The following is a 27,983-nucleotide window of genomic DNA, read 5'->3' on the forward strand; positions in this document are numbered from 1 at the left end:
TAATTTTGTTTTGAAATGAAAAAACTGAACTATAAATCACTTCTTAGTTTTTGCCATTTTTGCCGGCAAAAACTGTTTTTGCCAAGCGGTCAAAACCGCGGTTTTTTTCACCTGCGGCAAAAACCTGCGAACCCTGACAATCCGACCATCACTTGATGGCTTGCCTCAATTTTGCTGTCAAAGTAGGCCTATATAATATTTTTATATACTTAGGGACCGTTCACAAACACTTGTAAGGGGGGGGGGGCCTGATGCAAAAAATTTATCGCGAACATTTTTCGGCCCCCCTTTACAGACCTTGAAAATTTCAGGGCCCCCTTTTTGACATGAAAATTATGGGTCAACCCCATAGAAAAGCATATAAACTCAATTTTTCCAGGAATATTTATGGTCATTTTTTCAGGCCTCCCCCTTAGGAGGGTCAAAAATTTTCAGGGCCCCCCATTTTGCATCAGGCCCCCCCCTTACAAGTGTTTGCGAACGGTCCCTTACGATTGTACTTTAATTTGTAATTTGGCAAAATTATGATCCGTCATCCAGACTCTCCCTGAATCTCAGAAAACAGGTATTTGAGGAGATCTCTTCAAATACCTATGATTGTTGTTGAAATTATATCAAGGACTTCATCACCATCATGACCATTTATAACAACTGTACATTGTAAAATTTCATTTGAGTTTTCACCTCCGTTGGGAGAAAATTCCATGATGACCCTGTGTTCACTTGTGGTAGTACCTCTGAATTCAAGGAGGTAGACATCCTCTGCAAGGTGTCCTACCCACATAGAGTGATGAAAAATTCGAATATTTTTGCAGTAATATTTTGAAGGAACAAGTTTTCAAATGAGACCGAATTCATTACCGTGCGACAAAGTAACATAGCCTAGGCCTACCTTGTTCTACGAACTTTTTGACCGTCCCTCATAAATTGTAATACGGTACCGCCCCTATACATTTCCATTTATTCTTTTGGCTCTCACCCAAAGGCCCATTTTGAAAAAGGTCATATTCTCACCCAATTACCCTAATTTAGATCTAAACGGTTCGTCTCTTACCTAATGACCCCAGTTTTTGTACATTTTGCTCTCACCGAATGGCAAAAATCATGAATGTTCTCGATAACCCAATATTTTTATATTTTGCTCTCACCGAATGCTTACTGTTAAAGTGCCGGGGGGACTCGCATGTTTTGCCACGTGTCATGTGCATGTCAATAAATCAGCCCCCCCCCCCAATGACCACTTTTCCCCAATGACCCCTTTTTTATCAGTCAGCAATGACTCCCCTTTTTTTTTTAGAAATTTTCACTAAAACAGAAAATATTTTGTGCGCTTTACAATTGTACAATTGTTTAATACATTTTTGTAGCAATTTTTGCTTAAAAATCGTTCCCCCCTGCAAGTTTATTTGAAACCCAATTCGAAGCGTTTCCGCACACATGTTAAATGACCCCCATTTTAATAGCTTTTAATGGAGCCGCCAATGCACTGAATGACACCCTTTCCCCACACTTTCATATTCGAGCTCCCCCCACCCGGAGAGGTGTCCCCCGATGGACCTTCACGGTATACGGTACATCATAGGCCAACGGTACACGACGGGCCTGGGCGGAAAAAAGTGGGTCAATTACAATGCGATAATTTAGCTTAATTTCGTGTGCACTGCGACGTGCATGGTGAAGAAAGGAAGATGGCTCAACATGTCCGAATTTGGTGGTGTGCGCCCTTATATTTTGGTCGTCCGGTCACATGTCAGAGTTGAATGTTTACGAAGCGACCCGGAAGTACGAGCATGGAATAGGTACGAGTTGCAAGACACCATGAAGCTCCTTGAAGACACCCGCTCGCTCTCCGGTGGTTGAGAGCTTTGAGGTGGTTGTTTTGTGGTAAGGAATTGATCCTAGTGATTATATATCAGGGCCGTAGCAAGGTTGACAAATGTGGGGCGGCCATCACAAATGTGGGGCGGCCAAATTACAAATATATGCCCAAATTGAAATAAAGATATAAAGAAAAACATAACAAATTGCTCAAAAAGTTTATATATATATAAATGTCAAAACAACAATATAGTTTATACATAGCCTACCTACAGTAAGACGCATCATGGTCATGAAATTTTAATTATATCATGTATTTAATAATAGCTCAGCTCGTTCGACTTTCAAGTTATGCTTTCAGTTCACGTACGGTACTGACATCATGGATTGTGTGCGGTGCAATAGTGCGCTTTTAATAAATTTCTTCTTCTTATTATTATTATGGCTACATGTTACTCGAGAACTCTAGCTTCGAATTTACACACGACACATTCGATGAGCTACATGCACATGTTTCATGCTCTTTGTTTATACTGACATATAGTCCTAGACTGCGGAACTCAGTCCTCAATGATAGTCAGTCATTTATCTTTTGGTCGTTATATGACTATCATTTGAGGACTGAGCTGTTATAATATACCGGTATTTTCCGAGGAGCAATTTCAGACAATAGCTGGGGATTAGTGGGGCAGAGGTTATCTATTGAATCCTTTCATGACCACTGAGCATAGTCAAGTCTGCCAAGGACACTCGGCACAAATTGAAAGACCACACGACACAAGACACCAATTTGGTGTTTGTTATGACACCAATTTGGTGTGCTCCTCGAAATTAGTACCTTACGGTCTATGTCTGATGCAAGGTATTGCTACATGAGATCAGGTATACTGACATCATGAATTGTGTGCAATAAGTACGCTTTTAATAAATTTCTTCTTATTATTATTATTATGGCTACATGTAATGTTACTCGAGAACTCTAGCTTCGAATTTACACACGACGCATTCGATTCTTGGCTTAAGTTGGCTAGAATTCTCGAGCAAGCTACATGTACATGTTTCATGCTTTTTATTTATACTGACATATAGTCCGAATAATCAGTCCCAGAACAAATTATTAATTTCTAATATGATCGTGTTCTGGCAACAGACACATTCATGACATTAGGTCTACTACATGATGTGTAAGCTTTACTGCACACTTAAGACATCACCGGTCATCTGACATCTTGTTATGCACTGAGGGACTGCCTTCTGAGGAGAGTGAGAGCAATCACTCTCTACTGCTCTACTTCAATATTCTCTTACTCTTACGAAGATACTCATCAACGCCCCAGGTGGGGTCAAACGACAAGGAATATGGTTGTGCGCTACGAGGACTGCTTTACATGCCACAGAAGTGGGCTTTTATGCTTTCTTTGAATAACTTGGAGTCTTGTTGTTGCGTAAGAGGAGCTGGGAGAGAATTCCAGTCCTTAATTGTTCTGGGATAATATGAGTATTTATAGACGTCTTTATTGACTTGTAGCTCTTGGTAGCTATTTATATGACTTCGTTTGGTGAGGCGATGGGGTGGGCGAAGTATCTTTTGCACTGGAAGGGCCAGGGACCCTCTCTGGCTTTGTGAAGTATTGTCAAACGGTCGATTTTCCTTCTATCATGTAGACTGCTCATGTATAAGTCCTTCATAAGTTCGGTGACACTCGTTTTTCTACTGTAATCATTTTTTATGAAAGGGACTGCTCGCCGCTGGATCGCTTCAATTTGGTAAGTGAGATCTTAATTATGAGGATCCGAAACAGCGGAGCAGTATTCAATGGTAGGTCTGACCAGCGTATTGAAAGCTGTGAGTTTGGTTTCTTCATTACATGATCTGAGATTTCTCTTGATGAACCCGAGTGCCCTATTACCCTTAGCTGATATTTGGTTTATGTGGTTTTTCCATTTGAGATCTTTTGTTATTTCAACTCCCAAGTATGCATGCGAACTTGTTTCTTGCAGTGGTGAATCACCAAGCTTGTATTTGTGAGTGAAAATGTGCTTTGTAGCATGTGTAATTTTGAGAACCTGACATTTATCTGGATGGAATCTCATCTGCCAGGTTTTCTCCCATTTTGATAAAGAATCCAAATCCTGTTGCAACACTTGTGCATCTATATCATTCATGATTTCTTTATAGATGACACAATCGTCTGCAAATAGACGAACTTGAGACGATATAGGAGAGTGATTTTTAGCTCTCCTCAGTTGACGGATTCTAAAAAATTGTATAAACACCAGGGCCGTAGCAAGCAGGGCGGCTGGGGATGCCATGGCCGCCCCACTATTTGAGAAATTTGTTATGTTTTTCTTTATATCTTTATTTCAATATTGGCGTATATTTGTATTTTGACCGCCCCACATTTGTGATGGCCGCCCCACATTTTTCAACCTTGCTGCGGCCCTGATAAACACACAAAAATAATGTAAATCTTCATCCAACGCACCAACATTTCTCTTACAGCAATATTTAATTGCTGAGAAAAATAGGTTTTAGAGAACAACTTTATACGTCGTTTATACGTTTCTTTCCGTAACCTTAACTTGGCGTTTCTAATTATTTTGTGTGTGTCCTTTTTATTTTTTATACAGATATGGAAAACAACCACGGGCACCCGTTCCAGAGTTAATGAAAACAAAACTGTCGAATTCAATACATGTATTATGGTGAAACAACTTCAACTAAGGAGACATATCAATATATGGTACATTTTATCATCAATTGATGAATATTAAAACGGTTAATGACTTGACTGTGAGTGAAAAGAATTTAATGATAAAACCAAAATGAGGTATTTTGCAAGTTTCAAGTGCACTTCTTGGACGAAACATTTCTCTTCTTTTGAGTATTTTAACAGACATAAAAAACGACATCAAAGACGCAACCAGTACCATGGCAAGATAACTTCCACAGTAACTAAAAGTTACTTCAGCAGTAGGTCTGTGTTTAAGAAGAAATATAGCAGTAGAATGCCAGTAAACTTGCCACAGCCAATGCAGGGATACTTCGCAAGTTTCAAGTGTACTTATTGCACAAGACATTTATCTTCTTTTGAGTATTTCAAGATACATATAAAACGACATCAAAGAAGCTACAATGGCAAGACGTACTCCACAGTATCTAACAGATCGTGCTACTCTAGTAGGCGTGTGTTTAAGAAGAAATGCAACCGAAGAATGCAAGAAAACTTGCCACAATCAATGCAGGGAATTGAAATAAATGAAAATAGTCAGTACTCAACGTTGGAGGTTGAGCTGAACACATCGCCTCCAAATCAACAACATCATCTTAAGTGTGATATTTGCTGCCTCCTCATACCAGAAGATAAGTTAAATGAACACCTACAAACTGCACATACCTGTACATACTGTGGTCCTGGGTATCAGTTCAAAGATATGCAGAGTCATCTTAATCATGAGCACTACTGTGCGTATTGCGGAAAGTATTTTTCAAAGAGTGATCTCAAAATTCATTTCGAGTGTGAGCATTTCTGTATTTATTGCAAAAAACTCTTCACAACGGAAGATCTCAAAATGCATCTCAAATCTAAACATTTATGTCTATGTGTGCATTGCAAGGAGTTCTTCACAAAGGAAGACATAGTCATGCATCTGGAATCTGAGCATTTATGTATTTATTGCAAGGAGTTCTTCACAAAGGAAGATCTCAAACTTCATCAGAAATCAGAACATTTGTGTGCTTTTTGCAAGAAGATTTTCGCAAAGGAAGATCTCAAACTTCATCTCAAATCTGATTCTGAGCATTTATCTAGTACATGTTTGTATTGCAAGAAGCACTTCACAACGGAAGACCTCGCTGTGCATATGAAGTCAGAGCATTTGTGTATTTATTGCACACTGCATTTCACAGCGGAAGATCTCAAACTTCATCAGGAATCAAAACATGTGTGCTTTTTGCAAGAAGAATTTCGCAAAGGAAGATCTCAAACTGCATCTCAAATCTGAGCATTCATCTACATGTATTATATTATGTGAGTATTGCAAGAAGCCTTTCACAAAGGAAGACATCACCTCGCATCTGAAGTCTGCTCATTTATGTATTTATTGCAAGGAGTCCTTCACAGATCTGAAACGTCATCTCACGTCGGAGCATTTATGTGTGTATTGCAAGAAATATGTTGAAGTTCGAAAACTCCATCTTGAGTCTGAGCATATATGTATGGTGTGCAAATCGCATTATATAACAAGGGACGCGCTCGAACTTCATCGCAAATCTGAACATTTATGTGTTTATTGCGAGAAGATTTTCACAAAGGAAGATCTCAAACTCCATCGCAAATCTAAGCATTCATCTATTATATGTATGTATTGCAAGAAGAACTTCACATTGGAAGGTATCACCTTGCATCAGAAGTCTGAGCATTTATGTATTTATTGCAAGCAGCTCTTCGCAAAGGAAGACCTCAAACTGCATCTCAAGTCTGAGCATTTATGTGAGTATTGCAAGACGTATTTCACAAAGGAAGATCTCAAATTTCATCTCAAACATGAACATTTATGTGAGTATTGCAAGAAGATGGTCACGAAGGAAGATCTCAAACTTCATCTCAAATCTGAACATTTATGTGTTTATTGCGAGAAGCCTTTCACAAAGAGAGATTTCAAACGCCATCTCAAATCTGAACATTTATGTGTGTATTGCATGATATCTTTCAGAAAAGAAGATCTTAAACTTCATCTCCAATCCGAGCATTTATGTATGTATTGCAAGACATTTTTCGCAAAGGAAGATCTCAAACTGCATCTCAAATCTAGGCATCCATCTATTCAATGCGTGTATTGCAAGAAGCCTTTCAGAAAGGAAGACCTCACCTTGCATCTGAAATCTGAGCATTTATGCGAGTATTGCCAAAAGTCCTTCACAAAGAAAGAAGACAGGGAACTTCATCAAAAATCTGTACATTCACATTCATGTGAGTTTTGCCAAAAGCTTTTCACAGAAAATGATATGAAACTTCATCTCACGTCGGAGCATTTATGTCAGTATTGCAAGAAATCTTTTGAAGTTCTAAAACTCCATCTTGAGTCTGAGCATATATGTATGGTGTGCAAATCGCAGTATATAACAAGGGAAGCGCTTGAAGTTCATCGCAAATCTGTCAAACATTATATATGCGAGTATTGCCAAAAGCTTTTCAAACAGGAATGGACTCTCAAACTTCATCTCAAATCTGAGCATAAATGTGACTGTTGCCCGCAATATTTCAGCACTAATAATGGTCTGAAAATGCATATGAAGTCCAAGCATGTACTATGTGAAGATTGCAAGAAATATTTCACAAAAGCAGGTATTAGACGTCATCAAAAGTCTGTGCATTAACATGATGTGACGCTGCCAGAAATATTTCCCACAGGAAGATCTCAAACTTCATCTTCAATCTGAACATCGTGTGTGAATATTGCGGGAATTATTTCATACAAGAAGATCTGTAACTTCATCTTGAGTCTGAGCAAATATCATTCACATGTATTGCAAGGCGCAATATTTATCAAGAATTTTACTCTTCGAGTCTCAACCTTTATCGAAAATCTGAATATAATGCATTATGCAGCATATTTTTGGAAAGGAAGATATCAAACTTCATCTCAAGTCCGAGTAATTGTGTGAATTTATTAACTGTTCTCCACAAAGGAAGATATCAAACGTCTCTAAGTATTTATGTACTCAATGCCAGATGTCCTTCACAGACAAAGTTTAAGCATTCATGTATGTATTGCAAGAAATATTTTGAAGTTTTAAAACTCCCATCTTGAGGTCTGAGCATTATATTATAATATGCAAATCACATATGTGACCATCCAGCACAACTGAGCCCTGAAGTCGCCAGTCATCATTTTTGAGATATTCAACCAAAATATTCTGCTTGAAATTAGCTTTAAAATGATGTATATCATGTCTATAGTACTTGACATTTAAGTAGTGAAAAATCAATAAAACAGTCAATAAATCCTTTGTTGCCTATTGTTTATTGTTAAGTTCAATGGAGCATATCTCAATAGTGGCACTGGAGACATCCGGCTCAGTTGTGGTGGATGGTCACATATAAGAAGGGAAGCGCTTGAACTTCATCGTAAATCTGAAATTCATCTGAAAATTTAACATGAGTTATCACTTTCATCAGAAGTCTGAGCATGTATTATGTAAACATTGCAAGAAACAACGGAAATTGATAGATAAGGCCAAAAAAAAGTTTGTCTCAAAGCTCGCGCGCGCATTTTTAAAATCGTAAGATTTGGAAAAAAAGAAATGCGGATTTTTTTTTTATTTCAAAAACATTTTTTTATAGTTTTTCCAGAAAAATTCGGCGAAAATCAGATTTTTCTCCAAATACCATGCAAAACGTCGGGAATTGAAAAAAAAAAATCGCATTTCGCATTTGTTTTCAAACCACTCGTGAGCTTTGAGACAAACCATTATTTTTTTTGCCTAATCAGAAGTCTGAGCATCATCTGCATGTACTACATGCATGTGTGTATTGCAAGATAAATTTCGAAGAAAGTGTACTCGCACCTTATCTCAAATATGAGCATTTACGTGACCACTGCTAGAAATGGTTCACAAAGGAAGATCTCAAAATTCATCTACATTCCGAACTCCGAACATTGATAAAGGTCCTTCTCAAACAAAGATCTAAACTCGATATTTAGAAGATCTCAAAAATCAAATCTCAGCATGTATATGTATTGTGCATCCATTGCAAGATACATTTCATTTCCATTTTATGTTGTAGTCGAGCGTTCCGTTCTATTGCCCACACCGAATCTGTAAACCTCTTCAAGATGTTGCACAAAAACATTGTGTACTCAGGTCAATTTTCTGCCGAAAACTTACTTTCCCCATTAAAAAATAAATGTATTCCCTTTTCTGTTTCTGTGGCACATTTTGGAGACCATTATCATATCAACGGCTTTTTTTATGTCCACAATTCAAGTTACTCATTTCGGTAACAAATACACGGTTAATTTTAACCTCCATAATATGCAAGTGACTTTGGTGTAGGCCCATATTGCTTCTAACTTACAAACGTACGAGCGTAATTGGACTTTTTGACGCCCTCTCCCAAACAAAAGGACTTTTGTTTATAGGACACAGGAGGTTTTCTTTTATTTTCTAATGCTAATCAGGACCAATGTATTTGTATTTGCATATTAACGGCTGTTCAGTGTGTCACTAACATTAGCAGCTAACATTGCTTAAGCAGCAGATTTTGGCTCCTCCTGGCATCTAATGAGTTTGAAAGCCCAAACTCCTGAGCGTCAGAAATGGCTGATTTTGTGTGTGCAAGTTAGTGTTCCATATTATCATGATTATGTATGTAACTAGATCAAGAGTCCACTCCACATTCTTGCTAAAATAATAACATCGTTCATAGACAGGATGACCCATGTTCTTGGTTAGGTATGGGGTATTAAAATATAAAATAGTTATATTAAATGAAATCCTAGCACAAATAAATCGTCTTCATTCAATTGTGCTCTCTTTAAAGCAAGTAGAAATAGCTTGTCAACTTTCAACATGGGAACACATTATGAAGTACAATGTATATATAATTAGTGAAAAGATGTAGCTCAGCGGCCGGCCAACAAAATGAAATTGACCGATCACTACCGATAAGCTAATAATCGGCCCGATTCGGAAGCTACCGATCAGATCGGTCAGTCTCTAATTATACATACCTGTGTGCTTTATTTTGTATTATCTTACTAGTGGTAATCTCATTCCAACATTGTTGTCTTTGTATATGTTTCCTATATCCACCCAAGTCCAGCATTTAAAATGAACCCCACGAGGTCCCTGAAATGCTAATCGTCATACCTAATACAGGTTAATCCACTCATTTGCACGTAAAACTTACCATATTGACCGGGTAAATCTAACTGAAGGAATTAAAATGATACCCAGGTTTTTCTCTCAAAATCACTTCCCATGGACTTGGGTGGGTTTTGTATTCATGTATTCAATTGTCTATAGTAGGCCCTATACGAGAAACAAGATTTTCTCTCTGAATTAGCCGTATTTTTACGTGTAAGAAAATCAATCGCATTATCGTGTTCACTCTAGCGTAAGTTTGGGCCCTATTTGACTCATTGGAACGTTCGAAAGGACCCCCGCGACTGTCATGGTAAAATGAATCAAGTATAACATAAACTGAGCTCAAAAAGAAACTTATAATTTTTCACAAGGTCATATCTTGAAATCCTGTCCATCAAATTGAACCAAAATTACACACAGATTTACTTCAATACTCTACTCTTAACACATGCCAGTAACCAAGCAATTATCCAACTGACACAATAGCAAAATGCACTGACATGGGACAGCTTCCTGGACCACATTCACAGCCCAGCCCTGTTTCATGAAAAAAGTGTATGAAAAGCAGAAAGCAGCACCGTTTTATAATCTGTGCAAGGATCTTGTGTACATTCTCACAGATTTTTTGTCCTTGGTGCCAAATGCTGGGCTGTGAAAGTGAAGAAGGTCCAGGAAGCTGTCCCATGACAGTGCATTTTGCTGTTGTGTCAGTTGGACAACTGCTTGGTTACTGACATGTGTTTTGAGTAGAGTATTAAGGTTATCTTGTGTGTAATTTTGGTTCATTTTGATTGACAGTATTTTAAGATATGACCTTGTGATTCACAAGTTGTAAAAAATTATAAGTTTCTTTTTGAGCTCAGTTTATTATACCGTACCTCTTATGTAAGTGAACAACACTTGAATGTTACTGTGCTCCATAACGATTTCATTTTTGACATCAATTACATGCAAATCAATTACATGCAAATCAACACCAACTTTAACAGAATCAGGTATAAAATAATTAATGTTGATTAAAATATTGATTTTCAGACCCCGAACAGACCACCCTGGCCAAATCATCGAAATGTATTCAGTCTGTGTTGTATTCTGTAATAATTTTCCTTTCCTATTTTAGGGGCTGTGCAATAATTATGAACGCTGGGGGAGGCGATGGTAACATTTTGTTTGGCAGCCACAAGGGGAGCAAGCAATTTTGTCAAGCGATTTTTGGTACACATTCACAGGGCGCCTTTTAAATAAAACGCTCTAAAAGTCACAAAACAAATATACAAATTTTACTGCTCGTTGTGCTCAAAATATACTACAGCATCAGCATTTAAGGTTCGCAAATTGGATTGGAATCCTAAAAATCGGGCTTGTGCAAAAGAGCGGGAGTGGGAAAAGATTTTGGGAGGGGGCAAGCAATTTTTAGCAGGTGGAGGGTGGAGCATTTTTGGCACGCCATTTGGAAATTTTACCCCCTCTCATAATTATTGCGCAGCCCCTTACATCAGGACTGTCATTTATAGAGCGATCACTATTTACGCCGGGGGGGGGTAGGGACAGGATTTTCATATAATTATTTTTGCACAAAAACATCCCCTTCATATTGAAGGAAAATGTCATGCCACCGCCCCAAATCTTCCATTCATATAATTTCATGTCCCCCTCCAACATCAAGGTCAAAATTTCATGTTCCCCTCAAGTCAATTAAAAATATTTGCGTTCCCCCTAAAATCCTCAGTTCCCCCTGGATAAATAGGCCTAGTGATCTGTCCCTTCTCTCTAAAATCCTGTGAGCTAAAAACTGCACCATGTAGTATAAACCCGGGAGTACAACCAAGTCATCGTGTTTCAGTGTTCATTTATGTTGATGGTTCTAGTTTTGTATAGTCATCTTGTGTTGGAACCCGAGTACCGTATCGTATGTATACCGTTTATTAAAAGGCTTTTCTTAGCAAACATGAAACAAAACTAATTGTACAGAATGAATTTTAATATGCGAGTTTGGACTTGTCATTACCGTGCGACAAACGCCGCTGGACTTGTTCTACGAACTTTTTGACCGACCCTCGTAAATTGTAATACTGCATGCCCGACTGCATGCCTACATTTCCATTTATTTTTTGGCTTTCATCCAAAGATCCCTTTTGAAAAAGGTCATATTCTCACCCAATTCCCCCCTAATTTAGATCTAAACGATTCGTCTCTCACCCATGACCCTATAAATGTACATTTTGTTCTCAGCCGAATGCCAAAAATCATGTTCTCGCCCAAGTAGCCGGTAGCCTCCAAGTTAATGACCCAATCTTTTTAATATTTTGCTCTTACCGAATGCCCCTAACTGTTAAAGTGCCGGGGGAGCACTCGCATGTATTGGCATATTCACCATTTTTTCCCAGCAAATCAGCCACCAAATGCCCCCCCCCCTTTTTTTTTTAGAAACTACACTAAAACAAAAATTTTTACATTTTTGTTTTGCCCAGAAAGTTATTTTTAACACCCACTTCGAAACCTTTTCTCACATATTAAATGACCCCCATTTTCTTGGAGCCAGCCGCCACTAGTGAATGACCCCCAGTCCTCAGGGGGAGGTGTCCTCCGATGGACTTGGTGAACCGGTACATCATAGGACAACGGTACACGACGGGCCTCGGCGAAAAAAATGGGTCAACAATCAGTTGCGGCGCTACGGTATACGGGCGGGTGGGTGTGCGTGTGTGGGGGGGGGGGCAATTTAGTTCGCAACGCAAACTTAAAAAACCGGGCAAAACAGACATGTCATCTATCGGTATGACATTTTCGTATTGGTGCTGAGCTATAAGTACGGTATGGGTTCCTCGTACTAGGGGCAATTCTCGCTATTCACAATAAGGGCGCGCCGCCAGCGGACATCCAAGTCCGCGCAATACGAATATTACCATGCTATTACATAGGAACACGTGACAATATTTTTTTAGTTTGTCAAAATAAAGGTGTTACACGCGAATCGATACTGAATAATACTTAATAATGTGATTTGAAATGTGCACAATTAATTTTTTCTCTATCGATTTGCGTGTAATACCGTTACATTGACAAACTAAAAATATTGTCACGTGTTCCTATGTAATAGCATGGTAATATTCGTATTGCGCGGACTTGATGTCGACCTTTTCCCATGATACATCACGATTTTCCCATGATACATCACGATTACATCGCAAACCGTTGGCGGCGCCCTTATTGCGAATAGCGAGAATTGCACTGCGACTTGCATGGTGAAAAAAAAGGAAGTCTGCCTGTCTGCCCTGCATGTTGCCCAAATTTGGTGGTGTGCGCCCTGTCAGAGTTGAATGTTTACGAAACGACCCGGAAGTATAAATTGCAATTGTCAACAGCAAGGAACTCTCTGCTAGCTCTCTCTCTCCGATCATCTCTGATGGTTGAGGTGGTTGTTTTATGTGGTAAGGATAGTAGTAATTATTATATAAACGTCAAAACAACAATTTATGGTTTATTCATAGCCTACAGTAATTAGTCATTCGTGTTTCATGCTATGCTAGTGCTTAGTTCATAACCATTTACATTATGTAGCCTACATACATGATAACATAACTGCAGTTTTAAGCTTACTGTAGGTATGCTAGGTGAATTCAAATTTGCCAGCAAACTGCATCATTTTATATATCAAATTAAAGCCCTTGAGTAAACAACCAAAACTGAAAACCTTTTTTCATAGCACTTTCCGTAGCAAAGTTACATCTTGTCAAAGATTGACTTTCATCAAACAATGCATGAATGTCAAAAAGATTCAGCTAGCAAAATTCCCCAAAACGGCATTTCGGGGGTGTTTCTAGATCTTTTGTCTCATTCATTATGATAGCAGCTTTTTTTAATGGAACTGCTATCAAAATCCCTCTAAAATTCCACGAGCGAGTGTCTTATCACCGTAAAAAATCATATATTTGGGTCAAGTGAAGTAGTACTATAGAAAACATACGGTATGTAGGTTTCCTTCTTCGGCCAGTTGTTCTAAATTTCTATGTAAAAATACATCGACGTTGTCGGCGAATTTGGCTGACTAGCAAATGTGTTTGCCTGGCATACCTACTTACTGGACACATTTTGCAGGACATCATCTGACATATTGTATATGGCTCAAAATTCGGACTACAAAGTAGGCCTACCCTACTTTGTCCATCCTTCAGGGGTGGTGCAATTATTATGGTGAATTATCATACCCATGAGGGGTGGTGCAATAATTATGTGTACCCCGGGGTGAATTATAGGGGGGCAAAGATTTTTTGGCAGGCCAAAAGGGGGGGCAAGCATTTTTTGGCAGGTCGAAATCAAGCGATTTTTGGCAGGTCGAAAGGGGGGGGGCAAGCAATTTTTGGCACAGATATTTTGGGCACCGTTTCTATATTACGCCCTAAAAAGGCGAGGAAAAGCGTTCTGAACACATTCAAATATGCAAAATTTCCTGCTCGCTGCGCTCGCATTATATGTTAAGACAATTTAAGGTTTTAAATTCGGGTTCCCCAAAATCTTGCATGTGTAAGGGGGGGCAAAGATTTTTGGCACGTCAAAGGGGGCAAAGGTTTTTGGCACGTCGAAAGGGGGGGCAAAGGTTTTTGGCACGGCCAAAGGGGGGGGGCCAAGCGATTTTTGGCAGACCATTTTGAGAATTCACCCCGGGGGTACACATAATTATTGCACCACCCCTGATGGGGGGCAAAGATTTTTGGCAGGCCGAAAGGGGGGGCATTTTTGGCATGCCAAAAGGGGGGGGCAAGCATTTTGGCAGGTCCAAACCGGGGGGGGATTTTTGGAAGGGGGGCAAGCAATTTTTGGCACAGATATTTTGGGAACTGTTTCTAATTAGGCCCTTCGCACTTGATTATTAGTTTCCTGTTTATCGCCCGCGTCGAAAATTGAAAATCTCAAAATAATTATTTTATTTTTCTAATTTTCTCCTTTAAAATAACTTTCAACTACTTCTACTTGCCATGCCATTTTCTGACTTAAATAATGCCAACAATTGGTCGTGTGTCATATGGTGGGGCACATTTGCGTTACAAGCACTGATTTTGATCATTTGTCTTCCTTTTCAATTAAAATTGATACATATCTAAAACTATACATCTCACACCAGCAAAACTATACATTTTTGGAAAGCCTATGTTCCAAGGAATCCAACTATGCAAAATTGAAAATGGTATACAGGGTGTGTAAGAAAATATATAGGGTGACATCATGAAATTTTTTAATTTTACTAGTAAATTGATAATTTATTGCATTTGCTACTGATATGGAATACCTCAAATGAAATCTAACTTTGTGACAGGCCACACTATGAGCTTTAATAAAATGTATACTTTTGCTATGTTATGATTGACCAAAGTGGTGATACAGGGTGCAAAAATATACGTAACTTCATGCACCAAATGTTGATTACATTTTTGAAAATATTTTCTTTAGAGTGTATCCTACATTTATTTTAACTGCATATTTAGATTCCTGGAGTAAAAAGCTTTCCAAAAATTTGAAAAATATTAAATTTTTATAATTTGTCATAAAATTTGTATTATATTGTGATTTTCATAAAAAAGAAAATTATTTGATATCAGAAAGACATGCTTCGTATTCAGAATGCAATTCGATAGGTCTGAGGTGCTCTCATGTCCCTCAAACAATACTGTCGAAATGCAATAAACGCTCATTCTGGATCCCTTAATAAATTTCTTCTTATTATTATTATTATGGCTACATGTTACTCGAGAACTCTAGCTTCGAATTTACACACGACGCATTCGATTCTTGGCTTAAGTTGGCTAGAGTTCTCGAGCAAGCTACATGTACATGTTTCATGCTTTTTGTTTATACTGACATATAGTCCGAATAATCAGTCCCAGAACAAATTATTAATTTCTAATATGATCGTGTTCTGGCAACAGACACATTCATGACATTAGGCCTACTACATGATGTGTAAGCTTTACTGCACACTTAAGACATCACCGGTCATCTGACATCTTGTTATGCACTGAGGGACTGCCTTCTGAGGAGAGTGAGAGCAATCACTCTCTACTGCTCTACTTCAATATTCTCTTACTCTTACGAAGATACTCATCAACGCCCCAGGTGGGGTCAAACGACAAGGCATATGGCTGTGCGCTACGAGGACTGCTTTACATGCCACAGAAGTGGTCTTTTATGCTTTCTTTGAATAACTTGGAGTCTTGTTGTTGCGTAAGAGGAGCTGGGAAAGAATTCCAGTCCTTAATTGTTCTGGGATATTTTATAGACGTCTTTATTGACTTGTAGCTCTTGGTAGCTATTTATATGACTTCGTGTGGTGAGGCGATGGGGTGGGCGAAGTATCTTTTGCACTGGAAGGGCCAGGGACCCTCTCTGGCTTTGTGAAGTATTGTCAAACGGTCGATTTTCCTTCTATCCTGTAGACTGCTCATGTATAAGTCCTTCATAAGTTCGGTGACACTCGTTTTTCTACTGTAATCATTTTTTATGAAAGGGACTGCTCGACGCTGGATCGCTTCAATTTGGTAAGTGAGATCTTGATTATGAGGATCCGAAACAGCGGAGCAGTATTCAATGGTAGGTCTGACCAGCGTATTGAAAGCTGTGAGTTTGGTTTCTTCATTACATGATCTGAGATTTCTCTTGATGAACCCGAGTGCCCTATTACCCTTAGCTGATATTTGGTTTATGTGGTTTTTCCATTTGAGATCTTTTGTTATTTCAACTCCCAAGTATGTATGCGAACTTGTTTCTTGCAGTGGTGAATCACCAAGCTTGTATTTGTGCGTGAAAATGTGCTTTGTAGAATGTGTAATTTTGAGAACCTGACATTTATCTGGATGGAATCTCATCTGCCAGGTTTTCTCCCATTTTGATAAAGAATCCAAATCCTGTTGCAACACTTGTGCATCTATATCATTCATGATTTCTTTATAGATGACACAATCGTCTGCAAATAGACGAACTTGAGACGATATGGCCATGCGTTTTGATTTGGGCCGGTAATGCGTTACATGTTTTCGCGAGATGAAAATTGCATGTTTTTCGTTTAGATATCAATATCTTTCACATATTATACCCAACATATATAAAAGTATACATTTTGTGGCTGCAAATGACCAAGGAATCCAAAAATGCACTTTAAAATGACATAGGGTGTAACACTAAGGAGTTATGAAACTGAAAATACCAAATATTTTAGGGAAAAAATGTAAAATTTGACAAATTAAAAAAAAAGTTAGCTTCACCCCACATATTTAAAAGTTCCATATTTGAATTCCTCTCAGATGGCTCTACATGTCCGAATTTGGTGGTGTGCGCCCTTATATTTTGGTCGTCCGGTCACATGTCAGAGTTGAATGTTTACGAAGCGACCCGGAAGTACGAGCATGGAATAGTACGAGCAGGGCTACGACACTCAGCTCATTTGCATGGCAAAATTACCCGTCTCCTCCGCAGCCAATTTGGTTTCGCTCCATCGAAATCAAGCTGGTCACGGAGGAGACTACCCTCCTTTGTATTTGTTCATTTGTGTATGGAGAGCCATTATTGGAGTCTATAATGACTTAGGCTACGCTCTCAGCTAGAGTCCGACGCTGCACTGTACTAGAAATACCTTTTCTGTTAAATCGCTATAGAGCCAACCGGGAACACGTATTCGTTTTGAAAATATAGCATTAAAATTAGTATCACCCTTGTGGCCCCCGTGCAGTGGAAAACCTTAATTCTTTCATTAAAAAGAAATAAAAATAAAAAACAACACGGGTCTACCTGTGCACCTATAAAATGGGCACAGCAATTTGTCTCAAATATGAGTGAATTTTAAGAAACATACGGGATATGATGAACATTGACCTGACGCCATGATAGCAGGATCTATTAGTCGTTTCATATACAATGTATATACCGTATTGTCATAATACCAATATTTGTCATAATATATAATGAGTAATATTTAGCAACGTAAATGTGCAGTTCATATGCACAAACGAATACTGATCTTTATGATATTCAGGTTCTTGTACATCGCATATAACATGTCACATAGGAGGTCATACGTGTTGACCTTCATCTATTGTATTTGTTCATCTGTGTATGGAGAGGATTAACGCCATTAAAACTCCATCAGTATTAGGGCGTAGTTCAGTGAACTCACCGGATTGCTATTCCAAGTACTTTGATAATACAGATAATATATATTAATGAGTCGAGGCGATTGCATTGAAAAACCTAATAAATTATTCATAACAGTTACGTAATCAATCGATAGTGCGGACACTTTTCATTTGCAAACCACCAAAATTCGTGATCTTTTAGCGTTGGAAAAGAAACCACGTGAATAGAGTGCCCTCTCAAGAATAGGTTCTCTGTGGTACGAGTTGCAAGACACCATGAAGTCACCCGCTCGCTCTCCAGCTCTCTCCGGTGGTTGAGGTGGTTGTTTTGTGGTAAGGAATTGATCCTAGTGATTATATATATATAAATGTCAAAACAACAATATAATTTAGTTTATACATAGCCTACAGTAAGACTCATGAAATTACACATACTGACATACACATGCAAGGTTAGACTGCGGAACTCAGTCCTTAATGATAGTCAGTCATTTATCTTTTGGTCGTTATAATTATGACTATCATTTATAATATACCGGTATTTTCTAGACTCGCTGAGTCTCATGGACGCCGTTCCTATGTCCATCAGACTCGTATTTCCCATTTTGGATGTCAATGGGAAATACACACTTAACGATTTGCGCCGGTTAGAAACTTGAAAAAAAAATCTTTAAAATTTCATCAATGTATATAAAAGTGGTACCAACCGTATTGTGCTTGCTAATTTAAGACTCGGTTGAAACAAAATTAAGGATCGAAAGCATTTTAGTGTCCAAAAAGGCAAAATTATCGTCAAAGTTCTGCCAAAATCGGCACCCTTGCGAAGGGTTCAGAATTCGAATCGGGAACGAAAATATCCGATCTTTGCGATCAAAAACACAAAATTACAACTTTAAACATACTATTGGCAAAAGACATTATTACCAAACAATACAGAATAGAAAAATTGACATCATTTTCTCAAAATATTGAAAAAATTTGCTCACTAGACATCGAAAAAGTACGCAATCCAATTCCCGTTCAAACGCGTGGGAAACTGAAAGTGCGATAATCGTGACTAGTATTTTCCGAGGAGCAATTTCAGACAATAGCTGGGGATTAGTGGGGCAGAGGTTATCTATTGAATCCTTTCATGACCACTGAGCATAGTCAAGTCTGCCAAGGACACTCGGCACAAATTGAAAGACCACACAACACAAGACACCAATTTGGTGTTTGTTATGACACCAATTTGGTGTGCTCCTCGAAATTAGTACCTTACGGTCTATGTCTGATGCAAGGTATTGCTACATGAGATCATCATGTATACTGACATCATGAATTGTGTGCAATAAGTACGCTTTTAATAAATTTCTTCTTCTTATTATTATTATGGCTACATGTAATGTTACTCGAGAACTCTCGCTTCGAATTTACACACGACGCATTCGATTCTTGGCTTAAGTTGGCTAGAGTTCTCGAGCAAGCTACATGTACATGTTTCATGCTTTTTATTTATACTGACATATAGTCCGAATAATCAGTCCCAGAACAAATTAGTAATTTCTAATATGATCGTGTTCTGGCAACAGACACATTCATGACATTAGGCCTACTACATGATGTGTAAGCTTTACTGCACACTTAAGACATCACCGGTCATCTGACATCTTGTTATGCACTGAGGGACTGCCTTCTGAGGAGAGTGAGAGCAATCACTCTCTACTGCTCTACTTCAATATTCTCTTACTCTTACGAAGATACTCATCAACGCCCCAGGTGGGGTCAAACGACAAGGAATATGGTTGTGCGCTACGAGGACTGCTTTACATGCCACAGAAGTGGTCTTTTATGCTTTCTTTGAATAACTTGGAGTCTTGTTGTTGCGTAAGAGGAGCTGGGAGAATTCAGTCCTTAATTGTTCTGGGATAATATGAGTATTTATAGACGTCTTTATTGACTTGTAGCTCTTGGTAGCTATTTATATGACTTCGTTTGGTGAGGCGATGGGGTGGGCGAAGTATCTTTTGCACTGGAAGGGCCAGGGCCGGCACCCTCTCTGGCTTTGTGAAGTATTGTCAAACGGTCGATTTTCCTTCTATCATGTAGACTGCTCATGTATAAGTCCTTCATAAGTTCGGTGACACTCGTTTTTCTACTGTAATCATTTTTTTATGAAAGGGACTGCTCGACGCTGGATCGCTTCAATTTGGTAAGTGAGATCTTGATTATGAGGATCCGAAACAGCGGAGCAGTATTCAATGGTAGGTCTGACCAGCGTATTGAAAGCTGTGAGTTTGGTTTCTTCATTACATGATCTGAGATTTCTCTTGATGAACCGAGTGCCCTATTACCCTTAGCTGATATTTGGTTTATGTGGTTTTTCCATTTGAGATCTTTTGTTATTTCAACTCCCAAGTATGCATGCGAACTTGTTTCTTGCAGTGGTGAATCACCAAGCTTGTATTTGTGAGTGAAAATGTGCTTTGTAGCATGTGTAATTTTGAGAACCTGACATTTATCTGGATGGAATCTCATCTGCCAGGTTTTCTCCCATTTTGATAAAGAATCCAAATCCTGTTGCAACACTTGTGCATCTATATCATTCATGATTTCTTTATAGATGACACAATCGTCTGCAAATAGACGAACTTGAGACGATATAGGAGAGTGATTTTTAGCTCTCCTCAGTTGACGGATTCTAAAAAATTGTATAAACACACAAAAATAATGTAAATCTTCATCCAACGCACCAACATTTCTCTTACAGCAATATTTAATTGCTGAGAAAAATCGGTTTTAGAGAACAACTTTATACGTCGTTTATACGTTTCTTTCCGTAACCTTAACTTGGCGTTTCTAATTATTTTGTGTGTGTCCTTTTTATTTTTTATACAGATATGGAAAACAACCACGGGCACCCGTTCCAGAGTTAATGAAAACAAAACTGTCGAATTCAATACATGTATTATGGTGAAACAACTTCAACTAAGGAGACATATCAATATATGGTACATTTTATCATCAATTGATGAATATTAAAACGGTTAATGACTTGACTGTGAGTGAAAAGAATTTAATTATAAAACCAAAATGAGGTATTTTGCAAGTTTCAAGTGCACTTCTTGCACGAAACATTTCTCTTCTTTTGAGTATTTTAACAGACATAAAAAACGACATCAAAGACGCAACCAGTACCATGGCAAGATAACTTCCACAGTAACTAAAAGTTACTTCAGCAGTAGGTCTGTGTTTAAGAAGAAATATAGCAGTAGAATGCCAGTAAACTTGCCACAGCCAATGCAGGGATACTTCGCAAGTTTCAAGTGTACTTATTGCACAAGACATTTATCTTCTTTTGAGTATTTCAAGATACATATAAAACGACATCAAAGAAGCTACAATGGCAAGACGTACTCCACCGTATCTAACAGATCGTGCTACTCTAGTAGGCGTGTGTTTAAGAAGAAATGCAACCGAAGAATGCAAGAAAACTTGCCACAATCAATGCAGGGAATTGAAATAAATGAAAATAGTCAGTACTCAACATTGGAGGTTGAGCTGAACACATCGCCTCCAAATCAACAACATCATCTTAAGTGTGATATTTGCTGCCTCCTCATACCAGAAGATAAGTTAAATGAACACCTACAAACTGCACATACCTGTACATACTGTGGTCCTGGGTATCAGTTCAAAGATATGCAGAGTCATCTTAATCATGAGCACTACTGTGCGTATTGCGGAAAGTATTTTTCAAAGAGTGATCTCAAAATTCATTTTGAGTGTGAGCATTTCTGTATTTCTTGCAAGAAACTCTTCACAACGGAAGATCTCAAAGTGCATCTTAAATCTATACATTTATATATATGTGTGTATTGTAAGGAGTTCTTCACAAAGGAAGACCTCGCCATGCATCTGAAGTGTGAGCATTTATGTATTTATTGTAAGGAGTTCTTCACAAAGGAAGATCTCAAACTCCATCAAGAATCGGAACATTTGTGTGCTTTTTGCGAGAAGATTTTCACAAAGGAAGACCTCAAACTCCATCTCAAATCTGAGCATTCATCCATTACATGTTTGTATTGCAAGAAGCCTTTCACAGAGGAAGACCTCGCCGGGCATCTGAAGTGTGAGCATTTATGTATTTATTGCAAAGAGTTCTTCACAAAAGATCTCAAACTTCATCAAGAATCAGAACATTTGTGTGCTTTTTGCAAAAAGAATTTTGCAAAGGAAGATCTCAAACTCCATCTCAAATCTGAGCATTTATGTATTACATGTTTATATTGCAAGCAGCTTTTTACAAAGGAAGACCTCGCCATGCATCTGAAGTCTGAGCATTTGTGTACTTATTGCAAGCAGCTCTTCGCAAAGGAAGATCTCAAACTTCATCTCAAGTCTGAGCATTTATCTATTACAACATGTATGTATTGCAAGAAGCGCTTCACAAAGGAAGACCTCACCTTGCATCAGAAGTCTGAGCATTTGTGTACTTATTGCAAGCAGCTCTTTACAAAGGAAAATCTCAAATTTCACCTCAAGTCTGAGCATTTATGTGCACATTGCAAGAAGTCTTTCACAAAGGAAGATCTCAAGCTTCATCTTAAATCTGAACATATATGTATATGTGTGTATTGTAAGAAGCTTTTCACAAAGGAAGATCTCAAACTTCATCTAAAGTCTGAACATATATGTTCCTATTGCCAGAAGTCCATCGCAGACAGAGATCTGAAACGTCATCTCACGACGGAGCATTTTGTGTGTATTGCAAGAAATATTTTGAAGTTCTAAAATTCCATCTTAAGTCTGAGCATATATGTATGGTGTGCAAATCACATTATTTAACAAGGGAAGCGCTCGACCTTCATTTCAAGTCTGAACATTTATGTGATTATTGCCAGAAGCTTTTCACAAACGAAGATCTCAAACTTCATCCGAGCATTTATGTGTTTTTTTGCAAGAAGATTTTTGCAAAGGAAGATCTTAAACTCCATCTCAAATCTGAGCATTCATGTTTTCAATGCGTGTATTGTAAGGAGCCTTTCAGAAAGGAAGACCCCACCTTGCATCTGAAGTCTGAGCATATATGCGCGTATTGCCAGAAGTCCTTCACAAAGAAAAAATACCTGAAACTTCATCTTAAATCTGTACATGCACATTCATGTGAGTTTTGCAAAAAGCTTTTCACAGACAATGATATGAAACGTCATCTCACGTCGGAGCATTTATGTCAATATTGCAAGAAATCTTTTGAAGTTCTAAAACTCCATCTTGAGTCTGAGCATATAAATGGTGTGCAAATCGCAGTATATAACAAGGGAAGCGCTTGAAGTTCATCGCAAATCTGAACATTATTTATGCGAGTATTGCCAGAAGCTTTTCAAAAGGAATCGGATCTCAAACTTCATTTCAATTCTGAGCATTTATGTGACTGTTTCCCGAAATACTTAGTATTTCAGTTTATTTTCAGAACTAATAAAGGTCTGAAAATGCATATGAAGTCCAAGCATGTACTATGTGAAGATTGCAAGAAATATTTCACAAAAGCAGGTATTAGACGTCATCAAAAGTCTGTGCATTAACATGGTGTGACGCTGCCAGAAATATTTCACACAGGAAGCTCTCAAAATTCACCTACAGTCCGAACATTTGGTATGTGAGTATTGCGGGAAGTATTTCATATGATCTGTAACTCCATCTTGAGTCTGAGCATATTATCATACACGTGTATTGCAAGGCGCAATATTTATCAAGAAAAACTCTTGGAGTCTCAACCTTCATCGAAAATCTGAACATAATGCATACGCAGCATATATTTGGAAAGGATGATATCAAACTTCATCTCAAGTCCCGAGCAATTGTGTGAATTTATTAACTGTTCTTCACAAAGGAAGATCTCAAACGTCATTTGAGATCTATAAGTATTTATGTACTCAATGCCAGATGTCCTTCACAGACAAAGTCTAAGCATTCATGTCAGTATTGCAAGAAATATTTTGAAGTTTTAAAACTCCATCTTGAGGTCTGAGCATATAATATGCAAATCACATAAATGTGACCATCCAGCACAACTGAGCCCTGAAGTCGCCAATCATCATTTTGAGATATTCAACCAAAATATTCTGCTTGAAATTAGCTTTAGAATGATGCATATCATGTCTATAGTACTTGACATTTAAGTAGTGAAAAATCAATAAAACAGTCAATAAATCCTTTGTTTCCTATTGTTTATTGTTAAGTTCAATGGAGCATATCTCAATAGTGGCACTGGAGACATCCGGCTCAGTTGTGGTGGATGGTCACATATAAGAAGGAAGCGCTTGAACTTCATCGCAAATCTGAAAATCATCTGAAAATTTAACATGAGTTATGAATCGCTTTAATCAGAAGTCTGAGCATGTATTATGTAAACTGTCTGAGCATCATCTGCATGTACTACATGCATATGTGTGTATTGCAAGATAAACCACTTTCTGTGCACCCCCATAGGACCAAACCAAACCAACTTTGTTAGGTTCCTGAGATGACCCCAAAACATAATCAGGATGTTCCCAAAAATATAAACTGGCCCCAAGGGGGGTAAAAGGTCATCGAACTTTGCATAGGGTCAAAATTTCAAATTGTGTTGCAAACCATTCCAATGTGTTCCCCTAGTCACAAGGATTCAGAAAATGTATAGTTTGACCTATCTAGGATGTACCATTCTTGAGTTATAACCAAAAAGGTCAAAGGTCACATTTTTGCCTCTATACCGGTAGGGGTCGAAAACAACTAAATGACCTTTTTGGTTATAACTCAAGAACGGTACATCCTAGATATGTCAAACTATACATTTTTTGAATCCTTGTGACTAGGGGAATACATTGGAATGGTTTTCAACACAATCTGAGCAAGTTTGAAATTTTGACCCTATGTAAAGTTCGATGACCTTTTACCCCCCTTGGGGCCAGTTCATATTTTTGGGAACATTCTGATTATGTTTTGGGGTCATCTCAGGAACCTAAAAAAGTTGGTTTGGTTTGGTCCTGTGGGGGTGCACAGAAAGTAGTCCTAGCTCCCCGAGTTATGTGGCCACTGCTAAATGTTTCACAAAGGAAGATCTCAAAATTCATCTACATTCCGAACTCCGAACATTGATAAAGGTCCTTCTCAAACAAAGATCTAAACTCGATATTTAGAAGATCTCAAAAATCAAATCTCAGCATGTATATGTATTGTGCATCCATTGCAAGATACATTTCACTTCCATTTTATTTTGTAGTCGAGCGTTCCGTTCTATTGCCCACACCGAATCTGTAAACATCTTCAAGATGTTGCACAAAAACATTGTGTACTCAGGTCAATTTTCTGCCGAAAACTTGCTTTCCCCATTAAAAAATAAATGTATTTCCCTTTTCTGTTTGTATTTGAGCGTTCTGTTCTATTGCCCACACCGAATCTGTAAACATCTTCAAGATGTTGCGCAAAAACATTGTGTACTCAGGTCAATTTTCTGCCGAAAACTTGCTTTCCCCATTAAAAAATAAATGTATTCCCTTTTCTGTTTCTGTGGCACATTTTGGAGAATTTTATTATATCAAAGGCTTAAAGTCAGACCCATAATTCAAGTTACTCATTTCGGTAACAAATACACGGTTGATTCTACCCTCCATAATATGCAAGTGACTTTGGTGTAGGCCTATATGCATGGTCACTTGCATCCAAGTAACTTACAAACGTACGAGCGTAATTGGACGTTTTGACGCCCTCTCCCAAACAAAAGGACCCTGGGGTGGGACTCACATGTTAAGGTGGTACGAGTATGTGCGGCGCTCAAAAGTCCCTTTTTGGGCGGGTGAGGCGTGCCGCACCCGCCCTGTATTCTCGGACTATTGACCTACTTTCTCACATGCCGCACTTGAGAAAATATTCGTGCCGGTTATATCCGAAACACCCACAGAGGTGATAGTTTACGGCGAGTTTTGTAATTATTACTTGATTTTGATATGCTATATGATTTTCGGTTATCCATGTTTTGACCAGAGGTCAAAAGGTCACACTGGTCTTGAAAATCACTACAAATCAGGCGTCACATGACCCTTTAACCTCTGGTCATGTCAGAGCTGCTCTAAATTCATATCTCATGTATTGTTTGTACTTTTGCACTTCATATCTACCCAACAAGACCAAGATTGTGAAATTTGACTCAGTAGAACTGGGGAAATGCTCCATAATGCTACCCCTACCCCTTAATTTAGCAACTCAAATATCATCAATATTTAACTAAATACAGGTCTCTAGCAAAAAATAATGCTAACCAATTGGAGACTGCTTGCTATTTGGTGATGTTCTGGAGGGTCTAAACAAACTACCCAAATTGTTTAATATTGGCTATGATGTCATCTCAAAGCCTACTTTTGCCAGGTTGTTTCTACTGATTTCTCTATATAGAGTTATACAGTAAGAAATGGCAAATAAGTAGGGATTTTGTGAAAATCTACTGCCTGGGCGAAACATGCTCCGATCTTACTGATATTTTAGCACAATAGTAGTATGTACCCTAGTAAAATTCTCCGAGAGTTCCAAGTCGATCCGAGAAAAACAGTGTTTTTTGGCCCACCCTAATGAACAGCAACTTTCATTTATCACTGATTTTGTTACTTATTTTGAAAAATCAAAGAAATTTGAAGCTATTTAGAACTAGAAATCCAATTTTCGAGGTTTCTGTGGCGCTGTTTCGGCTCTCGCCCAAAGATTCCATTTAAGAGAAGGTCATGTTCTCACCCAATGACCCCATATTTTTTACATTTTGCTCTCACCGAATGCCAAAAATCATGCTCTCACCCAATGACCCCATATTTTTTACATTTTGCGTAATAAATAAATTTCGGGCTTATATAATAAATCTAGTTTGTATTATATAAAAAAAAAATCCTGTCTTTTGCAAAACAGCTTGAAAACACATATAGACTAATCCACCGAGCCAAGTGGTGGTCAGAATGCCAAGTGGTGGTCAGAATTCATTCGGTCATTACTGGGTCCCTCCGCATCAAACTGGTGTTGTGACTGCCCAATAATTGGGTGAATTAAAGCCACTTAAAAAGCGATGTTATATTGTATTGTGTTGTAAACTTTCATCATTCTTTTGTCTACATGTAACACGGGTGATGGAATGCCGACAAGGTTGCAATTACCAACAAGGTTGCAACATTTCACATTTCAGGTGGGATGGATCCAACGGGGACCTGAGCTATGGCTGCCATTGAGGTGTAGGAATGCGTGAAATTGGATTCGTCTATACGAGCTGTGTGGTGATCGACCCCAGGGCTGTCGGGGAGGGGGGGGGGGGGGGGGTGGCACTGGTATTTAACCAGAGGTGTCATCGCTTCCCCCCACCTTTTGGCTGTGCCAAAAAAATCTTTGCCCCCTTTATTTTGACGTGGCAAAACACATTTGCTTCCCCCTTTTGACATGTTTGACGTGCCAAAAATGCAAGATTCAAGATTTTGGTTAACCCAAATTTAAAACCTTAAATTGTCTTATTATAATGCAAGCACAACAAGCAGGACATTTTGCCAAACATCGCTTGCCCCCCTTCTACCTGCCAAAAAAGGCTTGCCCCCCCCCTTTGGCCTGCCAAAAATCTTTGCCCCCTCCCTAATCCACTAACCCAATGGTATACACATAATTATTGCATCGCCTCTTACTTCCATGATAGACTATAGTATTGATGATATCGATATGATATTGATGATGTTCACCGTCATCGGCAGGAAGGTTACAGTCATAGGAATGGTCTATCACAATATACATCTCCACGTTTGGCTGTTCAATGCAACCCCAAATGTGATGCCTTCTGAAAAATAACCCTTTTTGAAAATGAGCGACGCCGCCGTATAATGCAAATGACATCGGCACTTGATGAGCTGAGACTCTGGGGATTTAGTTTCGAATTTCTTGAATAAGACAGAAATTTCTTGAATAAGACAGACATTTCTTGAATAAGACAGAAATTTCTTGTATAAGACAGAAATTTCTTGTATAAGACAGAAATTTCTTGTATAAGACAGAAATTTCTTGTATAAGACAGAAATTTCTTGTATAAGACAGAAATTTCTTGAATAAGACAGAAATTTCTTGAATAAGACAGAAATTTCTTGTATAAGACAGAAATTTCTTGAATAAGACAAATTTCTTGAATAAGACAG

The 27,983-nt window shown here is 38.4% G+C and overlaps 1 protein-coding gene across 3 annotated transcripts; it reads left to right on the plus strand.

Annotated features, from left to right (window-relative positions):
• Positions 1–7,526: 7,526 nt before the first annotated feature.
• LOC140137588 (uncharacterized) lies at positions 7,527–27,119 on the plus strand. 3 transcript variants are annotated; one of them, XM_072159314.1, is made up of 2 exons: positions 7,527–7,585; positions 20,692–27,119. In XM_072159314.1, exon 2 carries the CDS (start codon positions 20,887–20,889, stop codon positions 22,585–22,587), a length of 1,701 nt encoding a protein of 566 aa, XP_072015415.1. In that variant the 5' UTR covers positions 7,527–7,585; positions 20,692–20,886; the 3' UTR covers positions 22,588–27,119. The 3 variants fall into 3 exon arrangements, with proteins under 3 accessions (XP_072015415.1, XP_072015413.1, XP_072015414.1); XM_072159312.1 differs by lacking the exon at positions 7,527–7,585 and adding an exon at positions 13,057–13,122; XM_072159313.1 differs by lacking the exon at positions 7,527–7,585 and adding an exon at positions 17,930–18,147.
• Positions 27,120–27,983: the final 864 nt, after the last annotated feature.

The sequence above is a fragment of the Amphiura filiformis genome, chromosome 17 (genome assembly GCF_039555335.1).
Source record: "Amphiura filiformis chromosome 17, Afil_fr2py, whole genome shotgun sequence".
Taxonomy (NCBI): Eukaryota; Metazoa; Echinodermata; class Ophiuroidea; order Amphilepidida; family Amphiuridae; genus Amphiura; species Amphiura filiformis.

What these genes read in the sequence shown, in the direction of transcription:
- LOC140137588 (XM_072159314.1), top strand. Translation starts at nt 20,887, where the DNA reads ATGAGGTATTTTGCAAGTTTCAAGTGCACTTCTTGCACGAAACATTTC.